General features: G+C 39.7%; 1 protein-coding gene across 4 annotated transcripts in view; it reads right to left on the reverse strand.

Moving 5' to 3' along the window:
• Positions 1-1,538: 1,538 nt before the first annotated feature.
• Positions 1,539-24,021, reverse strand: part of SYT1 (synaptotagmin 1) — a 563,116-nt gene continuing 540,633 nt past the window's right edge. For all 4 annotated transcript variants that reach the window (XM_046013429.1, XM_046013427.1, XM_046013428.1 and 1 more), the window contains 2 exons: positions 8,987-9,120; positions 1,539-4,615 (listed from right to left, as the gene is read on the reverse strand). In XM_046013429.1, the coding sequence (XP_045869385.1) occupies positions 4,409-4,615; positions 8,987-9,120 (341 nt within the window). In that variant the 3' untranslated portion in view covers positions 1,539-4,408. The remainder of the gene's footprint in view (positions 4,616-8,986; positions 9,121-24,021) is intronic.

Raw genomic sequence — 24,021 nt, forward strand, 5'->3', positions numbered from 1 at the left:
TATCCTAAGTGTATATATCTCAAACCTAAAAGCCTTTGGGAAAACAAATATTGACAGAAGTTTGGGGTGATTTTCCTTTTTTTTTTTTTTTTTTGGTAATTAAGAAATATTTAAATAGTTTTGTACCTAATTTTGAGAGCTCTTTAAGAAAAACAAAATGCTCACTTTTGAAAATCAAACACTTATAAATTGAATGTCTTTTTTTTTTTTTTTTTTTGGTCTTATTTTGTTGTTTTTGCATCTAACCTTAGTGGGCCTTAAATTTCCTTTTCTCACTTTACATTTAGAGCCCTGCCAACTGCTTCCTCAGAGTGTACATAATTAAATGGCCTTTCCCCACCTATCTAAGCAGTTTGGGCTCAGTCCCTATCCTTGTTTTGTTGTGCCTAATAAAATTTGGCTGAAGGGAGTATGGAGTGGCCAGCCTTGATAATGAGATAAATTTTGCCACAGTCCTGCCCACTCTCTGACTTGGATAACTCCTACCAATTCCTTTAGTACTTAGCCTCTAACACTTTTCATGATCTCTCCTCCCCTGAACAATGTGTTATAGGCTAGGATCCTCAGGATACTGATTCTGAGATGAAGGGGTTTTATGGGGAAATGCTCTTGGGAACAACTGTTGTAAAAGAGTCAGGAGAATGGACTGGGGAGAGGGAGAAGGTGAAGGGCATTGCAATAGCCTTCCCAACTAACCCTTGGGGCTGGAAACTGAGATACAGCTTCAGAGAGATCCTGCCTGGGTCATGGAATGTGGCCGGGGAGGATGCCTGACCTTAGTGAGGCAGCTTCCTCAGTAGAGGGTAGAGGGATCCAGGTGTGAGCTGCCATCAGGCAAGGCTTCTAGTGGCTGCAGGCTGAGTGCCTCAGTGCCCAAGGGGGATCAGGGTGGCACACCTTGGCATCCACTGTGATGGGTCTAGAGAAGGTTCTCAGGGACTCAGGGTGCCATCATTACGTATTGTGATAGTACGTTCAGGTATCTGTCTGAGCCTATGGGCTCCTTGGGGCCAGGAGTACCTTATTACCTCATTTGTTGTCTCTCTGGCATCCAGTAAACACACGGTATACAGGAGGCACTAATCAGTGTTGAATTTAGTGGAGGAGACATGTTTACTTGTTTTACCCAGTCATGGCAGTGGGCGGGGAATTTAATGTGGCAGGCTCCCCTCCAAGAAGGGAGATAAACAAATCTTATTTTCACTCCCATTTTGGAGAGGATTTGTCACTCAAGCTGTAGAATAAGAACCCTGGAGGACACCTTTTGGGCAGAGTGGAAAGCCTGAAGGTGTGCGGGCAAATTGCTGATAAACTGGAAGAGACAAACACACGGAGAATGAGGAGCGCAGGGCAGCAGCGGCTGTGCTCTGGGCATTGTATTCGCGTCAGGGGCTCTGTATTCACAGGCACAACTTGGGGCTCCGGGCAGTGCAGGCTTTTGTTCCACCGCCACCGCTGCTTCCAGCAGCCCCCCAAGTCCTCTGGCCTCTGACTCAGCAGCAGAGTCAAGGAAGAGAAAGAGTTGAAAGTCGGCAACATCAACAGGAAATAAAACATTTTTATTGAATATCCATGTAATATGTTAAGTCATTTTTAACAACAATCAGAAAACTATTGTGGGGTCACTACACAAAGTGAAACAAAATTTAAACCACTTCATCAAAAACGAAGGTAAATACAGCTAAAGTAGTTGGCTCGCGGGCCACGAGCCTTATGGCAGAAGAGAACACCCCAACATTTCTACAAGATACAGAGAAAACCCACACATAGAAACACTCAAGCAGGCAGTAAATATACACAAAGGCAACTAGGATCTTTCTAGAGCATCAGCTTCTAATAGTTTACACAGCTTTGTCAGAAAGGTACATGTGGCGTGTCTGAGGATGAATCTTGGTCTTAAAGCAGGTTCAGTCACTGACTGGTGAAACATGGCATAGTCCCAACTGATTCTATGGTGACAATCCCATGTCTGGCAGTGTTGCAAGAGAATGCATTAGTAGTACTTTAATGTGAGAAATAATGTGTGTTCGGCAGCTTGAACCTGCTTGCCTGAAAGTGTTGTTTCAGTGTGAACAACTTAAAGCTGAAGACAGTGAAATTAAATGTCTGTTTCTGATGTTGAAAGAATTTTTAAAAGACAGTCGACTCCCTCTCTTTGGTAGAGTTTGGTCTTTTAAATTGGAAAGATTCTCATTTGACTCTTCTGTTCAAACAGATATGAAACCTCCCATCGTGACTTGTGCATCTTCTATTATCTATTTTTTTTTTTTTTTAAAGTATTGACCATCCACAGAAGAGAGAGAGGTTATACTCCCTTGTCCTTTGTGTCTGGCCCAGTCCTGACGAGTTTCCCTGCGGTGACTGGGCTGAAAGGCCAAGGGCTTGCCTCTTCTTTGATGAGAAAAGAAGAATGACAGGAATTCTAGTTTTATCAGGAAACAGCCAGGCCGGTGCGTGAAGCCTCCCATCAGCCCTTTTTGAATTCTCTGTAGTTTTTGGAAAACGCGTCATGGTATCCTAAAGTCTGAACACGAGGCTAATGCTCGGTTTTCCTCCGTCTTGTTTTGGTATTCGTGAAGACAAACTTTTCACCTCAGCGCATCACTGCTGTCTGTGGCCTAGGAGCTGCGATGGGCCACGGAAGTGCGTGGATGCAGCGTGAGCTAATCGGCTGCCCTTCCACAAAGCGGTCGTCTACCAGAGTGGGGAAAAACATGGAAGATTGCACAGTGCTTGACAAAATGCTGTGTGTTCCACCCCAGTCTATGTATCTTTCTTGTCCTATGCATAGCTATTCAGTTCTGAATTGGTCCTTTGTAATGAGAACTGTTTGTGCTACACACACCTTGGGCAGTGCAGTAGAAGGGAATGGCAGTATTGTTACAACATCACTACGGAATAAATTGAGTGCTATCCACTGAGGAAACTACGTGTCTAAGCACACACGGCAGTCACAGTGTTACACAGAGCAGTCCTTGAAGACTCTTATGGAATGACTAGTAGCTTCATAATAGTGCCATTTACTACATAATGACATTGAGAACATTAAAAACTCTTCCTAAATCAAGCATCTAGTATACATAAGAGGTTGCTTCAGTTTGCTAGAACTTGTTCTTGGTATTGTTTCACCTTTTTTTTTTTTAAAGGACAAATTAAAACTTATTTAAGTAAAAAGAGCATATAAAAAGATCACTAGCTGTTTTGGCTTAATTGAAGTGCATTCAGAACTATGGCTAATTGTTTATTTTTTCATCTCTTGATGGGATTACAATACTGTCTGTTTACCACAAAGTCATTTTGTGTAATAAGCACAGATTGCTGTGTTAAAAATATTCTGCATTCCTTCTAATATGGTTTCGTATAATAAAATATTTTGTTACAAAGTCTAATGTGCAAACCTTTTGGAATTATTATAGGTATGAAATCTGGAACAGAATTCACAGGATGCACATTTGTATAAAGGTGATCACGGAGAGCTACTTTTTTTTTTCTTTTTAAATAGTCAGGCAATATTTCAGAAATGCTGACTTCACAGCTCTTCCCACCTACCCCGTCCCCAAACAAATGCACCCACACACCCATACACCCACACCCCCCACACATACACACACATGGAACACTGTCGCGTTGTTACTCTATATGCAGTAATATGAAATCTTTGACTCCTGTTCAGTTGCTTCCTTGAATGTAGGAGTGAAGCCCTGGTTTTAGCTTTGTAGATGTGTACAGACAGACGCTGTTCTGCTTAGTGGCTATGCTTCCTGGAGGTCAGTCTGGATGCTGTTCAGATCATGCTAATTTGCCTGTGAAGAAATTCTACAAAATTGGATTCACCCACCAAATATGTGGTGTCAGTGTATCTTGGTTCTCAAATGATCAGTAGAAAGCTCAGGTTTAAGTTGTCCTTTAAGATGTCAGTTTGACTGTACTAGTGCCTTACAAGTTGATATTTTTGCTGGAATGCAGACAATACTATATTTACCATATAATATATTATCAGCTCTCCTATATCTCAGTCAATTTACATAATTTAAAATAGAACATCTTATTAAAAACATCTAGATATACACAGATTAGGAAACGCTAACAACATACAAATACACAAACTAGAAATAAATCTTCAGCATACTGGTATATACAACAGTGTGATACAATAAATAATTTCAGTCATGCTCTATCTACACATCATATTGCTTAAAAGAAGAGTAGATTTGGAGGGCAGTGGCATGATGAAGGGCTTAGGGGCTCTCTACGTTTAAATTTGTGCAAATTAAAACAGGATTTGAAGTACCACAGAATTGTGTTAGGAATGCATGGCTGGATAGATGAAAGGACCCATATTACTGAGGTATTTACAGATACTGGCTAAAGAGCACTATGTGGGCCAACGCAGAAAGGCTTCTTTCCTTTACTTCTTGACCGCCAGCATGGCGTCAACTTCCTCCTCTACCTGTAGGGTGTGCCACTGGGCAATGGGTCGCCTGGGGTTGGCCAGCATGTCTGACCAGTGTCGCAGCTCTGCCCCGGTGCTATTGTAGCCCACAAAGACTTTGCCGATGGCATCGTTCTTGCCAATCTTGTCATAGTCCAAAACAGTAACCACCACTTGCACTTTCTGCAAGAGGACACAAAAGAAACATTAATCACCCCGCCCTCTTACAAAGCTTTCTTGAGATGGAAGCCACTGGAAATAAGAACCAGTCTCAAAATACCAGGCCGAGACTGAAAATGACTCGAATGTGAAAACCTGAGTGCAATCCCTATTTTGACATTACGATGTCACCATCATCACTGTCTTCAGCTTCTCCAAAATACTGAATAAATATTAAATTTTGTCAGGTATTTGGCACAATTCTAAGTCTTTTATGTGAACTACTCAGTTACTTCTCATAATAGATCCTATTAATATTGTTATTACACAAAGAAGATGCCGTGAAGTTCCCGGCCTGGTGTCGTGCAAGGAACGAGTGGGTTGGTTTTCACAGTCTATACCGTAATCCACCATCCCTTCTGTCTTTGTCAACTGTGTCCACCTCTAAGTCCATTTGCTTCAACTGTCTCATCAGCAAGATTTCTGGCATTGGTATTTGGTACAAAAATCACATGATTATTGTGAGTATTAAATATGACAATAGAGTGAAACATCTTTAAAAAGTAATAACTCAAGATAATTTCCCCATTTATACATTTTCTCAATAAACATTTGCTGAGTAACTGTTGCGTATGCAGCGCTGATCTCAAATGGAAATAACCCTTTAGCCACACCAGATTTACTTCAGTTGTTCCATTACACTGTGAGAGTTTATTTAATAACTTACTTTTTAGAACTGCTTGAATTGACGAAAGAAAACCCATGCCATTATAATATGAAAGACACACTTTTTGAAAGCACATTTTAGTACTGCTTCCGAAGTAATGGATTAGTCAAAATATGTGAAGGCTCTAATCTAGAAACTGAGTGCAGGGATAAAGGAAGAGCTTAGAATAAAGTAGAATGCATAACATTTGGTGGCCAGAGTTAAAAGGAACAGAAAATGTAATGATGGAAACCAGGGCCAAATGAAGGTCCTGCTGAGTTCTGGCCCTTTCATGGACTTTGTACTCTGAGGACTGCATTATTGCCCCAATGTACTGAGAGATGGCACCCATGGACAGCTTCACAGCAGAGAAAATAACCACTCTTGAAAATGGAATTTAGAATGTAAAATGTAACACATTGGCAATAAAGGAAACAAACCTTCTTCCCTTATGCAGCCTTGGATTGATTCCACTATCAAGGGCATCATCTATCCACTGGATGGTTTTGGAAAAGAGAACAGAATCACTTTGGTTCTCAGGAAAATTCTCAGAGCTTCTCCCAAGCAAATTCATCAGGAAGAAAGCATATTGCAGGGAATGGGGAGTAGGAGCTAATCACAGACATTATGCACAAAGGTGAAATGGGCTTTTTGGAGGCTGGAGTGAATGGTTGGAGTGGGTTTTCATTATTTCACCCAGGAATGTACTGATTAATCGTACTCAGGACAGAATATCCTTCTGAAGGTCTTGGATTAATTTTTGCAGCTGCATATGTAGTTTATTTATACATTTTGGGGGTATAACATTTACGTGTACTTTTGGAAATCAGCATATTTTGCTCATAATGTATTTCATAAGGATAGAGAGAGAGAGAGAAAACAGATAATCTTATAACCTCAGAATAAAGGAAACCTAGACCCCTATTTTAGTACATAAAATGTTCAACTGTTTCTCTAGGGAAAACTAGGAAAGCAAGTCTCCTGGGGAAAACTAAAAAAGAGAAGAGAGAAAGAAGAAAGAGAAGAACAAACTGACAAGAAACAGAGAAAGAGGAGGGATGTAGTCAGAGATGGGCTCATCATTGCCATGCCTAAAAGTACTCTACGATGGGTTCAGGTTCTCTCTGTCCTGACAGAATACTAGCTCCTCTAAAATGCTGCCCCCAGAAACCCAGCATATGTCTTGTTTTTAATGTGATTCACTTATTTTTAAGATTTTATTTGAGAGAGAGAGGGTGCGCATGGGCCAGGAGCTGCTGGTGTGGGGGTGGGGGCCGCGGTGTGCTGGGCAGAGGGAGAAGCCAGCTCGCTCTCTACTGGGCAGGGGGTCTGATGCATGACCTAGCCCAAGTCAGAGGCTTAAGCAACTGAGCCACGCAGGCACCCCCTTCAGTTTTAATATATTTACATGTGCACAATTTATTGTTGCAAAAGGACATTTACTGTTTTGTTTGTTTGTTTTTACAGGTGTAGAATTGTAGCTCAAAGAAAGTTTACGATAGGATTTTTCATCACAATACCCTGCCTTAAATTGTTTTGCAGTATTACAAAACAAAGCTCAGGGTGCCTGGGTGGCTCAGTTGGTTAAGTGTCTGCCTTCAGCTCAGGTCATGATCCCAGAGTCCTGAGATCAAGCCCCACATTGGGTTTCCTGCTTGCCTGGGAAACTTCTCCCTCTCCCTCTGCCTGCCACTCCCCCCTGCTTGTGCTCTCTCTCGCTGTCAAATAAATAAATAAACTTAAAAACAAAACAGAACTCCAGGAGGTATTAGTTTCCATAGGAGTAAGTTCTTAGAACTCAAAAGAGTTCACTGAACAAATATTGCAAAATAAATTGGAGAAAATTGGGTGTCTTTGGGGGTTGCCAGTTGGTCTAAAGCAGTGACCTCACTAGTTCTGGCTAGTAAACAGGTGACTGGGGACAGGGAATCAGTGTCCTCTGCAATGTCATTGACTTATATAACAACCGTTGAAAGTAAACATATGTAAATTGCTACCATGTGAAAATGTACACGAGAAAGGTTATATAAAGACCATGAAGTGATGGTGGATTGCTGGTGATTTTTAAAGAACTGCCCCATACAATACAATAAGTACTCCTGGCAACATGTAGCTATTTAAATTGAAGTAAATTAAAGTTAATAAAATTTCTTGATCACACTAGTGGTTGAGGTGCTCATTACCTACTTGCTGTTGACTACTGTATTGGACCACACAGATGATAAAACATTTCCATTGTCACAGAGAGTTCTAGTAGACAGCATTGGTCCATATATTGTTTTAAATTTATTGTTAGATCTATTTTCTAATGAAGTGTTAATTTGAAAAAGACAAAATTAATACTGTGAATAATAATGGTGATGGGAACTATTTATGGAGCGTTCATCATTCCAAATGATTTCATATGCATAATCTCTTTGATGTGGGTTCTGTTATTCCTATTTTATATGTGAGGAGATTCTAAGCCTTGGTTTCCTTATATATGAAATTGTGATAATAACCTCTCTCATAAGGTTATTGTAAAAGACTTAATGAGATTATGTATGTAAAGTGCTTAAATTGGGCCCAGACACATAATAAATATATAATAAATGTAGCTATTATATTAGCTTTCTTCATGGAATAAAGGTGTGATTTGCTCATAAGATACTATATTCTATATTAGAGTCTAGATTAAAGTAAAAATATGCAACTAAAGAATATTTGCTGGTGTATTATATTCTGGACCTTTAGAAATTTCCATGGTGTAGTTTTAGTGCCTACACTTCATTTCTCCTTCACGTTGTGGGGAAAGTTTTATAGGACCAAAAAGATAGACCTATATCAATTATTTAATAAAATGTAAAAGTACTGTTGCTTTAAGGCATTCGACTTTCTAATATCCAATATCCATTAAAGATTAGCAACAAATAGCCAATAGTTATTGGATGTGAACTTTGAGTTCCAATAGTCTTACTATGGATAGAAGGTAAGAGAACCTAAAATTATTTAAAAATTGGTAAATAATAAGATCATATACAATTATTGTGGCTACATGTAGCATTCTGTTCTGAACATCTTACCCACAGATTCCTTTAATAGAATATTCCCTATCATAACAATCATTATCTAGCAAATTAAGGTTTCATCTTTACAAAAATATCCATCCTTTCCAACTCAGAAACAGGAAGTTAAATATAATCTATTAAAAATACGACTCAGTCTGATTTTTCTATTGTTAATCACAATTTAATAATGAAAGAGTAAAGATGATGCATATTTATCATCAACTAAAATATTTCTTTTATCTCTCTCTCTCTCTCTCTTTTTTTTTTTTTACTATAAGGCTGTGATAAGGAGAACTCCATATTGTGGCCTGGGAATGAATAGTGAAAGTTCATTTTCTTTTGGCCTTTTAACATTTACGGTACTTTTTGAGTTAGCAGAGTCGTTGTGTTGATTTTCTTTTTCCTACTTTATTTCTGCTCAACCGAATGCCAGCTGTTTTTGGCTGGCGAGTCAGCACATCTTGTGCTGTATATTTCATCATTTCCTTCTTGATGTAGCTTGATTATCAAGTGTGCACGGGAATAAGAATGGCAAATCTAATGAAGGCATGTGCACTGATAATTTACAAGGTTTGTGTATTTCATTTATGCGGTTTGAAGAAATAAAACTGAATAGGAAGACAAAATTATGTTTGACATTACCTGGATTTGCTCAAAGGGTACTTCAAAGCTGAATGACTCATTGTAGTAGGGGTTAAGTGTGTTCTTTTTAATTGTTGTCTTTTTCTTCTTCAGCCTCTTGCCATTCTGCATCAGATGGATCTTCACATAAGGATCTGAAAAACAGAAACAAAAACTTCAGGAGATCAAAAATACATAGTTTAGACTATAATTTAGCTTATTAAAAAAAAACTTGAGTATTCCCAGCAGGAAAATCACTTTATAGCTTATATTTAATATATTTTTTTAAATGTAGCATTCTTTATTGAAAGATTTTAAGTAACCTCTGGGCCAGGTTTTTTGCCATGCTGTCTCAATATTTACAGCTGGATTTAGGGGATAAGAGCCATAATGTGCTAACAAACCAGCAATCTGAGAGGTGGGGGGAACAGTCTTGACATGTAACATTTGCCAGTATCCATGGTAGAAATACTCTCAGCATGGCTAATTTCAAGCTACTAAGTAGTTTAACAACTAGCTTACCAAATCCCTGAAAATACTAATAATTGGCTCTTCTGAGCTGGCAAAGTAGTAGTTGCAGCATACCACTGCATGGAAGTAAAACTCTTGACAAAAGGACAAAGGAGCCATTTCATGCATTCATTTATTCATTTACTCAGTCAATATTAGGCCCTAGGGATACAGCAGCAAATAAAACTGATCATTGCTGTTTTCATGAGGAAACTTCAGACTCGTGGGGGGAGGGAGACAGTAGGCTTCTAAAGAAATGAAATGCATATGAAATTACAAGTTGAAAAGGGTACTCTAGAAGAATAGAGCAAGAGCAGAGATAGAATTGAGAATAGCAGGGGTAGTATGATGAGTCTAAGGTAGCAATGGAATTCTTAGATTGCTCAAGTAAGGGCTCTCTGTGGAGGTAACATTTAAACTGAGATTTGAAGGTTAAAGGGAGGGACGAGGCTGTGTGTGTGTGTGGTTTGTGTGCATTGATGGGTGGGGTGTAGGTGGCAAGGGCAGAGGGAGAGAAAGAGAGAGAGAGAGTATTGATCCAGGACCTGTGCCCGAAAATCCGTAGGTAGAGAGTAAGTCAGTGCACATAGAGGTAATGAGAAAAGGAGCAGGATTCCCTTAGCAGTTTCCCCAAAGCCTCATTAAGTAAAGGTAAAGTAATAAGCAAATCAATGGAGGGGTGAGACAATTCTCATTTACAGTTCTCATTACTAATGGATGAACAACGGATCTTCAGGTTACTCAGAACCAACACCCAGCTCTGACAGTAACATCTTTCTACTGTTTTCTTAAGTATTTGTCCAGTTTATTTGTGATGCATATTCATTATGGGAAAACATCAGAAAACAATGATAAACAAAGAGAAAAAAAATCATCCATGATTTTACTCTCTTAAAATAAGCAGTGCTAAACTTTCTAAAATTGCCTTCCTCTCCTTCAGTATGTGTAAAGCTTGGAGAAACTTTAGAGATAAAGTAGTTTAATAGCCACGTATTTTTAGATAGCATTTTCTGGTCTGTAATTTTTCAGCACAATAAAATTCTGGTTTATTATTGGAAAACATTGTTTACACATACATCAAACAGGCCAAAACCAGCAGCAACTTCATAGACAAACAAACAAACCAAATTTAAAAAACGAAAGAAACCTTTCTTCTTTGGCCTCTTTAATCATCTCATACAAACCAGCTGTTTATAGTACAGCTTAGTGCATACACAAAAAATGTTACTGGAATTCTCGGAGTAAGACTGTTTTGTTTGTGTGTGTGTGCGCATGTGTGTGTTCAAACAGGTTTTCTTTTCCCCCTCCTTTGAGATTGTAATGAATGTGGTCACATTACAAGTAGAGTCAGAAGTAGGACGGACAATGCTCTGAAGGCTGGCTAGTTAATTCAAAATTAAAAATGGCTGAGCCCAACAATATGTACAAAACATACAATGAAAATAAAATCACACACACATTTTCCATTCTAAGTATTCTTTAAAAAATATTTTATTTATTTATTTGACAGAGATCACAAGTAGGCAGAGAGGCAGGCAGAGAGAGAGGGTGGGGGGAAGCAGGCTCCCCCTGGAGCAGAGAGCCTGATGCGAAGCTCCATCCCAGGACCCTGGAGGACCCTGGGATCATGACTTGAGCCGAAGCAGACGCTTTAACCCACTGAGCCACCCAGGCGCCCCTCTTTCTAAGTATTTTTAAGAGAAAAGCAGGGCCTAGGAGATGTTGGTTCTCTTCTCCTTCCCTGCTGCAGATTCACGTCGTGGTTTGTTGTGTGGGAGCGAGCACGTGTCACTGCGGGGGCGCTGCCAGAGGGCGGACTCTGCTTGGTGACCCAGTGTAGATTAGGAGACTGGAAGTAGAGGGTAAATTGGTCATGGCGGTCTTTCTGTTCGTTGTTTTAAAGTTTACAAACAACGCGATACTTGGGCACGCTGGTGAGGGACGCTGCTGGAGCCCGTCGCTGCCACGGTGGCCGTGAGAGGCCACAACCAGACGCCAGAACAACGCGAAGGTGACTTTTCTAGAGCAGCCAGTGCGGCCCGAACAGGTTGTTCTTGTCTTTCTGTTCCTATCCACCAGTACAACGTAATTCCTGTGGGACAGTTACTCTGCCTGCGGTGTTCACTAGTTGAATTTACTAAACAGTGCTTGGCGCCATTCAGTTTCTGTTGAGTGAGTAAGTGGAGTTTACTCAGGGTCTGATGATCGGGATCTCCTTACTCTTTGTGCAGTCATCTTCCATTGTCCCAAAGCCCTCATCACTTGGGTATGTGTAGCTTGGGGTTTTGGTTTTGGTTTTTAATGCTACATCCACTCGAGGGGTTTGTAATGAAGATTTTCAACATAATATTTTCAACCAGACCTAGACATGAGGAACCAGCTCCCTTAACTAAATAGTTGGTCAGTTAAACAATCCACTGTAAATAATTGCAAATGGGGGACAGGGATTTTTTCACCTATAAACCATTTTGCTCTTCACAACTAATACTGATTTTTGGTTCAGAGATCTTGTTTGCCTAAGAAGTTCCCTGGCTCCTCTGTCCAAACCCGTTGTATATTTACAAAGATGGGCAAGTCTCCAGCTGCTTTTTGGCACTGACTAAATACCTAAATACTAAATACCCATAAATCAATGTTTATGCCTCCTATGTTCATGTGTTGAAACTTTATCAGCCTAACTGAGGTATAACTCTTCTCAAGAGATGCATGATGACTCCATATTTATTCATTTAACACAGGAAATGACAAGAAAATTCCTGTGCACCTGCCATTTGAGTAAGCAAATTAAAAACCCAACAAGATAATTTCAGATTCAGATATAAGTTCTGATGTGATGTGATTAATGCCTTGGGGAGAACAAGATAATTTAGAAAGGGAGCTCAGCAAAGTCTTCATTGAGGAGGTCAGGTTTGAGCTAAGAACAAAATGACAGAAAGGAGCCAGTCATTTGAAGATGTGGTGGAAGCGTATATCAACCAGAAGGAATGGGACACGCAAAGGCCCTAAAGAGCACATCCTTTTGCATGTTTGTGGAACAAAAGGAAAGCAAGGGGGAGAGAGGTAGCTGGAGAAGTCAGAGAGGTCACTGCTAACCTGTCACTTTCGTAAGCAGAATCTGCCAATTCTGACAGTGATTCAGAAATATTCTATAATGTCATGATACTTACAAGAACGGACAGAGGGCTGGAGGAGGAGCAGGTCTGGGGTTGCCATAAATGGGCAGAGTTAGTTTTTATCTTTGCAGATTCATCCTAATACAGGTATCAAAGCACTTACTTTGCAGGCAGAATTTCCATCTTAATCACAATCAAGGCTGACAGTAACTCAGAGGTCTTATCCTTCCTGGACCCCCGCCAAATTTACTGAGATACAGTTGACACATAATGCTGTGTAAGTTTAAGGTGTGCAGTGTGACGATTTCTTATACATATGTATTGTGTACTGATCACCACAGTATGTTTCGTTAACACATCCATCTTACATAATTACAATATTTATAACACACATCTCACATAATTACTATATTTCCTTTGTGGTGAGAACATTTAAGATATACTCTCTTCAGCAGCTTTCAGTTAAACAGTATAGATTTGCCAGCTATAGTTACCATATTATATATTAGATCTCCCAAACTTATTCATCTTTTAAGTTTGTACCCTTTGATCAACATTTCCTCTTTTCCCTTATCCCCTAGCTTGGCAACCACCATCTTATTCTCTGTTTCCTGTGACTTTGGAATTTATTTTTTATTTTTATTTTTTAAAGATTTATTTATTTTATTTACTTGAGAGAGAGTAGGAGAGAGCACAGAGGGAGAGGGAGGAAGCACAGAGAAAGGGAGAAGCAGATTCCCTTTTGAGCGAAGAGCCCGATGTGGGGGTCCATCTCCGGTCCCCTAGATCATGACCTCAACCAAAGGCAGATGCTTAACCAACTGAGCAACCCAGGTAGTGCCCCTAAGTGTTTGGAATTAAAAAAAAAAAAATAGATTCCATATATAAGTAAGTGCCGAATTTGTGTCTGTCTGACTTGCTTCACTTTGCATAATGCACTTAAGGTCCATCCATGTTGCTGCAAATGATAGGATTTCCTTCTTTTTTATGGCTGAATAATATTTTAAATTTATATATGTTATATTTTTGTTCTAGAATACTATGAATAATAATAATTAGTAATATTTAGAATATTTTATTTTTATATGTTTTTTATATGTATATATATACATATATATACTCATACCACATCTCTTTATCCATTCATCTATCAGACAGGTAGGTTATGTTCACATCTTGGCTATTGTGAATAATGTTACAATGAATATAGGGATACAGATCTCTTTTCGAGATAGTGATTTCATTTCCCTTAGGTTTATGCCCAGAAATGGGATTACTAGATCATAGGGTGGTTCTCTTTTTAATTTTTTAAGGAACATCCATGCTGTTTTCCATAGTGGCTGCACCAGTTTGCATTCCCACCAATAGTGCATGAGGGTTCTCTTTTCTTCATATCCTAGCAGTTGCTTGTTATCTCTTGTCTTTTTGATAATAGCCATTCTAAGATGTGTGAGGTGATATCTCATTGTGGCTTTGACTTGCATCTCCCTGATGATTAGTAAAGTTGAGCGTCTTTTCAGGCACCTGTTGGCCATTTGTATGTCTTCTCTTGAAAAATGTTTATTTAGATCCTCTGTCCATTTTTAATCATATAATTATTTTGTTATTAAGATGTATGAGTTCCTTAAATATTTTGGATATTAGTCCTTATCTAATATAGTTTGCACTATTTTCTCACATTCCATTGGTTGTTAGAGATCTTATTCTTTAGCCCTTTTGTGCCTGGGTAAGTTTTGGCTGTCTAAGTCTGATATGTTATGTATTCAAGGTGGACATATTTGAGGGTATTCTTAGCTCAGCCATCTGAAGTCTTAGATTGCTCTCCAACTTCTCCAGTCTTCTCCATTGTCATTCAACCTTGATTGGCTTAATTGTATTCTCTGGTTCTTTCATTGTGCAAAGTCTTTTCCTGAAATCTGTCCTGTTGGAGATGGCCCTAATCTCTTGATTAGCTCACTAGTTTAACTTCTTATGGAATCTAGACCTTGCTCCTTTCTAACTATGGCTGAGTGAGTCTCTTAAATGGAAGACTTTGAGTCATCTAACTATGAGTCACACCCATACTTTAAGGATGCATGTATTTTTTTACAGCAAGGATCACCTCTCCTGCAAAGTAAGACTCTTTATAATTAAATTTGTTCTGTTTTAGGGGCTGTTCCACAAAGCAAATCCTTGTCTTTTCAGAGTTTCTTGGTGGCTTAGAAGTTCTGGTCATTACACAATGGGACATAATTTTATGGAAATGATAAAATAGGCTGTAATGAGATTCACTAATACTGCTATTGCTTTTCCTGAGTATAACTGCTCAGGATGCCATGTGTGGCATCCAAACACCCATTAGGTTTTTGTCAACATGTAAATGGCATGGAAAAATATGCCAACTACAAAGCTGGGCTGCTGTCCTCAGGGACTTCGTATTTCTATGGTTGCATAACTCCATTCTGTCTCCCAAACAAGCACTCATGGAAATCCTCATCATCTACATACTGAAAACCTTCCATCAGCACCATTTAGGTCATCCCTGTTGCCATGGACATGTGGGCAGGACTTGGGACACTTTGCTTCTTTAATTTATCTTCAAAACAGAGTAGGGTCTTTTTACTTTTCTAACTTTGGTAGAAAGGAAGATCTCTTTTCTGATGTCTGCTTAGTCTCTAATAGCCTGTGGCTGTAAGCTTGTAGTTCTAGAAAAGGATGTAGTGGGATCAGAAAGGAGGTTCTTCATACCCATTAATAAACTTCAGGTACAATGAGTGCAATTCATCACCTTGTTTTGAATGATTCTGAGGCTTATCATTTGATTTTATTATCTATGTGGCATTGCTACCCTTCATTCACTGCTTGTCAGGTTTCCTTTTCATTGGAAATCAGCCTAGCTGAACTTTATCTCTTTTTTGTCATAATAGCTGTTATGACTTAGAGGTTTTTCAGGACACTGTAATGAAATCACTTGCAAACTTTTGTATGTTGACCAGCCTTTTTAATATATGAAACTGTTTTTTTTTAAATTCATAAAGATCATCATTATGATAGGCAGTATAATGGTTCCCTCAAAAGATGTCTACACTGCGATCCTCTGAACCAGTGAACATTTACCTTATAGGGCACAAGGGACTTTACAAATGTAATTAGGGTTAAGGATCTTGAGATGAGAAGATTATCCTATCCCAGTCTAATCACATGAGTCCTCAGAAACAACCGTTCCTGGCTGTGGTCAGAGAGAGACAATAGAAGAAGGGTCAGAGGTGCACTACCTTGCTGGCTTTGCAGACGGAGGAGTGGGCACAAGCCATGAGATGCAGGTGGTCTTTAGAAGATGGAAAAGGCAAGGAAATGGATTCTCACCTGGAGCCTCCAGAAAGGAATGCAACCCTATAGGCACCTTGGTCTTAGCCCAGTGAGACCCACGTCAGACCTATAACTTATAGAATTCCAAGTAATAACCCATGTTGTTGTTTTTTTTAAATGAAGTTTGTTGTAGTTTATCATGGCAGCAATAGAAAACTGATACAACAACCAAAGCTGAAGAGAGGATTCTGTTGTTAATCTAGGGAGGTTTGAGGATGAGACTCAAATTTAAATAAGTCTGGGAAGTGATCAAATTTAAGTAGGTCTGGGAAGTGGAGAAGATTCATGTTTTTCTCCAAACTTCTGAAAATGATTACTTTGTTCTTCAAAGCAAAAACCTTCAAAAAGTTAAAGTTTTTTAATTAAAAAAAAGTTAACCTAGAGCATGCAATCAGAAAATAATAGTTAGGTACAGATATTTTAGGGTCCATGCTGAAATTAGTGAAAATGGATGAAATGTTAGCTTTGAATAATTTTTAAAGTAAGATCCATTGCACAGTTTAATATAATAATGTTCTATCATATTTGTAAAGCACTTTAAGATTACGTATATCTTTAAAAATCACATCATCTCCTTTAATCCTTACAACCAGTCCAGTGAAGAAACAGGGCTCCTGAAGGCTGATTTTTTTTTTCCCTAAGAACTCAAACTTGGGTCTTTCAATTCAGAACCTCTTGCTCTCTTTGATGTATCAATAAACAATTTAGTGTAGTGTTACAGGTACAACTTCTGGAGCCAGACTAACTTGAATCTTGGCTCTGTTACTAGCTGTGTGGTCTTGGACAAGTTATTGAACCTCTTTGTGCCGTACTGCTTTCCATGTAAAGTGATGAGAAATGATACCTAGTTCGTAGAGTTCTGAAGATTTAATTGAGTTACTATGTGGAAAATGCTTTGACTATGTGCCTGACCCCTATTATTAATTCTTAATTATTATTATAGTTTTATGAAAGGGCTGACATCTGAGTCAGCATCTAGGTATTAGACTCTTGCCCAGCTTTGCTTACATGGTGCCCACCATTGCACTACTTGCTGCAGAAGTAAGCCAGGGTGCCCCAAGTCCCAGATTCATTTCTGAAAACAAGCATACCTACCCTAAGAAGCTGGTTTGTTCATGAAGAATTTAATCATGTATGAGATGAAAGAGACAGGGGGAGTTTCTTTCATTATCACCCAATGAGTTGGTCTTGAGGTGTGAGATGTTTATCGTTTACTCCTACTCCTGAAGTCAATGTATGAAATTACTCAGAGCTAAAAAGTTAAATTTGAGAGCTGTACGTGAAGACTTTTTACTAAGGCTTTAGGATGGTGTGAAGCAAAACTGATTTATTGAACTTTCATTCCAGTTACTGAGGCCAAGTAATGTTGATATACTTGGGCGTATGAAGTATCTACTCTCCTTATGCTGCTTAAAATGAGAAAATAGGCAAAAGGAAGCCCTCAGCCTTGAGATTTGTTGCTGTTGTTGGGCCTGGGGTAATACCTATATGTTGTTGGAGAGAGCTGAAAGCTACACCTCCTCCCTTCATTTTTCAGTTCAGCTTCTCTCTACCATGAGAAAATTTTACAAATGAAGCCTATATGGGGTGTTTGGGTGGCTCAGTTGTTAAGTGTCTGCCTTTGGCTTAGGTCATGATCCCGGGGTCCTGGCATCGAGCCCTGCATCAGGCTCCTTGCTCAGCGGGAAGCCTGTTTCTCCCTCTCCCTCTGTCCCTGCTTATGTTCCTGCTCTTGTTCTATCTTTCTGTCAAATAAATAAATAAAATATTTTAAAAATGCAGCCTATATGCTGTATTATAAGGTCAAAGCCATCTAGCTCTTCTCTTATCTTACAGACAGACACCTAACCCAACGAGCTCATTACCTCCTCTAAGCTTGTGCTTGTGCTAGGATTCCAGCCTCCTGCACCAAAAAGTTACCAAATTTGGGGCTGTCTCTGATTCCTTCCTCTCTACTCCCTGTGACTAGTTAGCCACCACATCCTGCCAGTTTACCCTCACATTGTCTCTCTGGCTTGTTCCCTCTTTCTGACTTGTCATATCTCAAGATCAGAAATCCAGCCTTTCTTGTGATCTTGTCCTCACTTCCATACTATTCATATAATTGTTAAAACTATATTTGATCACACCATTCTCCTGTTGAAAGTCTTTAGTGTCTTGCCCAATAAAGAAATCCAAACTCTATCATGCCCTTCATAGTCCCATCCTAACTTAGCATTTCCACAAACTCTGTGCTCTACTCATGGTCAACACTCACTATTTCTCACAGAGAATTTAAAATGCCGTGTCTTTGAACTGGCTGTCCTTTAGCCCAAAATGCCCTTTCTTTCTTTTCCTATCTTAGGTTTGGTTTAAAAGTCACCTCTTCCCTGAAGATTTTACTGATGATTTTCTCAGTCAGAACCTTCAGACAGACCTTTCTGTGCCCTGCAGCGTTTTCTTTTGTAGTTTTGCAAAGTACATATCTCTTTCTTTTCTGTTAGTGGAGAACTTTTGTGGTCAGTGAATGACACAAAAACAGTATTCTGATGGGAAAATGTGTCTTGAATTCAGAGCTGTTGGCTTCAAGATGAACTTTGGGGAGACGTGTGACACGGGGGCTGCTTCTGTTACTCTTCCATACTCCACTCTAACACCCTGGCACATTGTCACCCCTGTTTCCCTTAGGCCCTCCTAATGTCAAATTATGCCAACTTCATGCAAATATAATTGCAAAACAGCTGGCTGTGAGCAATGATCCTTTTGTGTGAGATATCAAAGAGCCACTGAAGGCTTTTTGTATTTACAATGGGAACGAGAGAGCCACAGTTCAAAGCCGGATAATGCAAGATGCCTGCAGTTTTCCTTTGGACAATTTTGTGTAATTATACTGTCTTCTTTCCTAACTACCACAGTGCTCGTGGGCCCTGTGACCATGGCCTTTCCATTTCAGCCAAAGATTTCTCTTGATAAGAAATAGCCTCATTTCAGCTGTTTTGTTCAGTCCCTCTGAGCCAGTACCCAGCTTCTGAATAACTATGGGCATTATTCCTTTTATCCTTTTTTCTTTGGGGATAATGTTCACTAAATTTCAACTTCTGGTGTTGGAAGAGGAAAGTAACACTTATGTCAGTTAGGGTTCTGAATTTCAAGCAACTTAAAACCCATTTCAAAACGGTGTAAATTGTAAAGGTAACTTACTGACTTATGTGATGGAAAAGTCCAGAAATAGGTCTGAGTGGCAAAGATTGTTAATTGCCCTCTGAAATCTATTTTCCCCTACTTTTTTAGCAATAGAACTCCTGAAGTTTTATATGGCACCAGTTCGTCCAGGTGGAAATATTTCTCCCAGACTGTCTTGCAGCTAGTATGGCCAAATGACTAACCTCTGGTCACTGGAAGTAAATGGAAGTGGGGAGTGGGAACTCCGCAGCATAACCTTAACCAGCTGTTCTTAACGGGGGGCTGTTTTATCCCTCAGCCATTTGGTCATGTCTGGAGACATATTTGATTGTCATAATTTGGAGGGGAGGTGATATGGGCATTGAAAGCGCAGAGACCAGGGGTTTTATTAAACACCTGCAATGCACAGGACAGCCCTCACCAGTAAAGAGTTATCAGGCCCAAAATGTCAGTAGAGCTAACATTGATCAACAGTGCCTTAATATAAGCTTCTTGCCCTCCATTCTTTCTTTTTCTTGCAACTGAGACATGGATAGGATAGGAGGGCAGTGGATCAGCTTTTACCTTGCAATGTGAAAACCATCTTCAAGGGGGCCAGCACAGGATAGGAAGATCCTGGGTTCCAGAAGGAGCCACAGCCCCAATCCACCTACCAATATTGTCCACTCACCCAGATGTGCATGTATGGAAGATAAAGAATTTCAAACAAAAATTCTGTTTTTCTGAGCCATTGCATTTTGGCAGCTTTTTATTATAGCACTTCCGCCTGTTCCCTGTGTAGCACAGATTCATCAAGACCTGCTCGGTCCCAGGTTGTTGTATCACTACTCTGTTTTCTGTGGAGTTATCCTCAGATTGCACATGGTGGCCTCCCCAAGACATCCTGGATTCTTCTATTAAGGATGTATATGACCTTACTAGCTGTAAGTCTTGTATCACACTATACCATCCAAGGGAAAAGAGAGTCTACATCAGAATTCCCAGGAAAAGTCCCACCTCACTCTGATTGGACTAACAATGAAGAAATATCTACTTTATTAATCCCTGGAGTGAAGAGAATGTGATGGGCTATGCTGGCTTAGTCCTGGGTCATATATCTATCCGTAACACAACCAGGAGGGCCAGGAGTCCTATCTTGGGAGCTGGGGATAGGCTCAACTCTATACTAAGCACAATGCTAAGAATAGAAGAATCTGGTGATTCCTCAAACAGGAATTTGAAGGCTCTTACCAAGGCAGTGAGAAGTGAGACACAACCAACCAATGTTTGTAGAGTTTTTCGACCTAGTGTCTCTTCTCTAGGATCCCATCCCTGTCTAAACTTGGAAGAGTGTATGCATTTCTTTGCAGAGAGACATTTCTTTCCCACTTGAGATCAAATTCCTAGGAATGAGCCATTGGGCACTTGTACACATGGTCGAGTAATGGCAGAGACAGCAGAGTTAAACCATGCAGAATTATGAGTCAGAGTTTCTTCGCGTACTGCAGCTTTTTCTTGTGTGCTTATTGAGTAACCCTATTTTATCAGTAAACCATTTTTTAAAAAGATTTTATTTATTTATTTGAGAGAGAGATCACAAGTAGGCAGAGAGGCAGGCGGGGTGGGGGGGAGGAACCAGGCACCCCGCTGAGCAGAGAGCCCAGTGTGGGGCTTAATCCCAGGACCCTGAGATCATGACATGAGCCGAAGGCAGAGGCTTAACCTACTCAGCCACCCAGGCACCCCAGTAAGCCATTCACTTAGTAGTATACAAATAATTAAATAGTAATAGGGTTCATAGAACAATTTTTATCAGTGGCAGTAACTTGAGGGTTTTTTAATTAATAATTTTCAAGTATTAGAGAAGACTACACTGAGAAGCTTATGTGTCTTCTAGTTTAAAATGCTCCCTGTAATGTTATATAAGGATGTAGCATTAAAAATATATTCTGGGAAAATTTTCTGTGTGAGTACACAATTTAAAAATGAATTTACATTCGTTAAGTGCAATGTTTGCTAGAAGAAAACAACATTAGATAAGTGACTGCCACAGAGGAAATCAACTTCATTTTAATGAGACAGACCATAAAATAGCAAGGGCTTATTTAGTTCATTAATGGTGGCAAAGTGCTTTGAGGAGACAAAAAAGTAAATGCAGGGGCGCCTGGGTGGCTCAGCGGGTTAAAGCCTCTGCCTTCAGCTCAGGTCATGATCCCGGGGTGCTGGGATCGAGCCCCGCATCGGGCTCTTTGCTTAGCTGGGAGCCTGCTTCCTCCTCTCTCTCTGCCTGCCTCTCTGCCTACTTGTGATCTCTATCTGTCAAATAAATAAATCTTTAAAAAAAAAAAAAAAGTAAATGCAAAATGTTATTATTGTGAATTAAATGGAAAACCTTTTTGGTCGTGCTGGAGGAAGCCATTGAATTCCAACAATCATTTCTAACATTGCCAAATGGATTGTACAGGACTGCCAGCCTCTTGATTAAAAAATGTAGGGATGCACATTCCAGAACTGGAGAGTGAGGACGCATCAAGGAATGTTCTCACTGAGGCATCGCCTTTCCAGGCACGAGCTAGAGCTTCGTGATGGTCTGAGCACCACCCTTGGTAGAAGAAGGAGTCAATCATCCTGGCAAAACCCAAGTCTTTTCTCTTTGGTTTCTAAGGTGAAATTCTTTATCTATAATTCACTCTTCTTTTCCCTATACTTTGGAAAATCTTTCAGGAAGGGCAAACATTGGAGAGCAGGAGTGGTAGTAACTATGGTCGCTTCTTTCTGGATGACTATAGAGTTCGGCGGAATGACCAAGTGTAAACTGTTGGTATGAGCTGATTAACAAAAAACAGTCAAAGAATTCAGTAAAACAAACTAAACTGCAAAAGGTTATTTGACTGGCCTTTTTTTGTCTTTTCTGGAGATTTGGGCTCAGCCTCCTATTTAGGCCAGATGAAAGGTCATTGGGGAGATATTTCTTCCTTTTTTCTTTTTTTTTTCCTTTTCTCTCTCTCTCCATCTCTCTCGCTCTTTTTTTACAGTAGTATTAGACTTTTGTGCTCGATGAGATAGCATTGGTAACATTGTCACCTGGTAACAGTTTTAGGACTTTTAAGCACGTGGAATATGACAAATGCATTCAGGTTTGACTCCTTCTCCACATAGAGGTTGTTTCCAGCAATTCACCATGAGGTGAAAATGCAAACAATGTGAGAATAGGGGTGCTCGTACACATAATATGACTAAATAGAGTTAGTGCTCTGCAGTGGCGTGTTCTCTGTCTCACTTAGCTCTCAGGCTGGCTTAGCCAGAATCCATTTTACTCTCATTAACTCCCTATGTCTTGCATACTTGCTTTAAAATGTCTACGTGTCTTTGAAACATTTTGCTATCTAAGCATTGGAAAGTTTATGGACTGAGACTGCCTTACAATAATTGCGGGAGTGATCTGGAAATGTTTCCAGATGGAGTGAAGGAATCTCTCTCTGTGTCTTCATTTTGACTGTTTCTAGAACTTGTCAAGTGTCGTGGTGTGTTTCCCAGGGAGTGAGGGAATGGCCCCTACGTGTCTTAGCTGGAAACGTCTCAGTGCTCTTTCTCTGTTTGAAAAAGAAAGTATGTTAATATTTTCATGAGAGTTTCTTTCCTCTTGCTGTCCTCCTTCCTGTGTTTAAGTGATGTTGTTGAGCCTATGACCCTAGAGAGGATTTATGATGCAGCTTTCATTTCCCCTTTAGAAAAAGAGGTAATTATTTTAAGGATCATAATAGTGTTGATAACTCCTACTTCCCATCTTTGGTTTGAAATTTTATGGTATGAATAATGCATGTCCTTTAAAAAAAAAAAAACAACAACAACACTTTGAGCACCCGGGTTGGCTTGTTATTAAATTTCTTTATTTGAATGTTGATTTCCCTTAACCTTCAAGAGAGAGATTTCATTTTGGTTTATTGATGACCAAATATGGGTCTCTTTCATAAAGCTGTGATACTGTTTAAGATCAGCTGGTGCTCTGTAGGTCAAGGAGATAAGGAGCTTTGCAGAAGAGATCCACTTCTACCTTGGCAATCTGGTTTTCTTACAATATTGTAAAGAGAAAATAAAAATAAGCTATGACTTCAATATTATATTGCATATAGGAAAACGACATAGAGTAATAGAATGCTGTGGTGATTTTACTGCTTTTTTTGTGAAGCAAATTTGTGATTAAAGTCAATCACCACATGTCACTATTTCAAATTTCAGTAAAAACTCACAATAATGTTATTGGGTACACCGATTTCTTTGCTATTGACATTACCTAAGATACTTCCTCCCTAAATCTAGGAAGAGTGAGAGTTGGGGTGTTAGAGTGGGCCAGATTCTTTATATAGAGGATCTGTTGTAGTGAAATGGCTTAAGTCTTTGCAAGATTTCAGAGGCACACACAACATGGTCACAGAGATAGCCCAGCTGTACAAAGAGGAGGGCTGGGCTTGTTTTTCTCGATTTCTCATTTACTCGAATCACAGATATTCTGTAGGCTGACATCTCCCACCTTGAATACTTTTGTCCTAAGGTAACTTAAGTGGTTATTCCATTTTTCTTGGTAGTATTCTTTGGCTCTGGGACACAGAACCCGTTCATTCACTCACTCACTCACTCACTCACTCACTCACTCACTCACAGAGGCCCGTTACGTGCCAGGTATTCACCTTTCAACCAGCGTCCTGTTCCACACTGTCCTCTTACTTGACACAGAGTCCGACCCATGACAGGGATGCAGTAAATATTTGCTAAATGTCTGCATGAATCAGCAATGTACACATATCTATTGAGCAACTCTTAGGGAAGAGAGTGGGGAGATACAGAAAACTGTAGAAGCCGATTTGTTCTTCAAAGAGCTAATAGTTGGGTTGGGAAGTTGGGAAGAGAAGACATACATTCTGAGTTAGGCTCGAACCAACCCAT

The sequence above is a fragment of the Meles meles genome, chromosome 7, assembly GCF_922984935.1.
Source record: "Meles meles chromosome 7, mMelMel3.1 paternal haplotype, whole genome shotgun sequence".
Taxonomy (NCBI): domain Eukaryota; kingdom Metazoa; phylum Chordata; class Mammalia; order Carnivora; family Mustelidae; genus Meles; species Meles meles.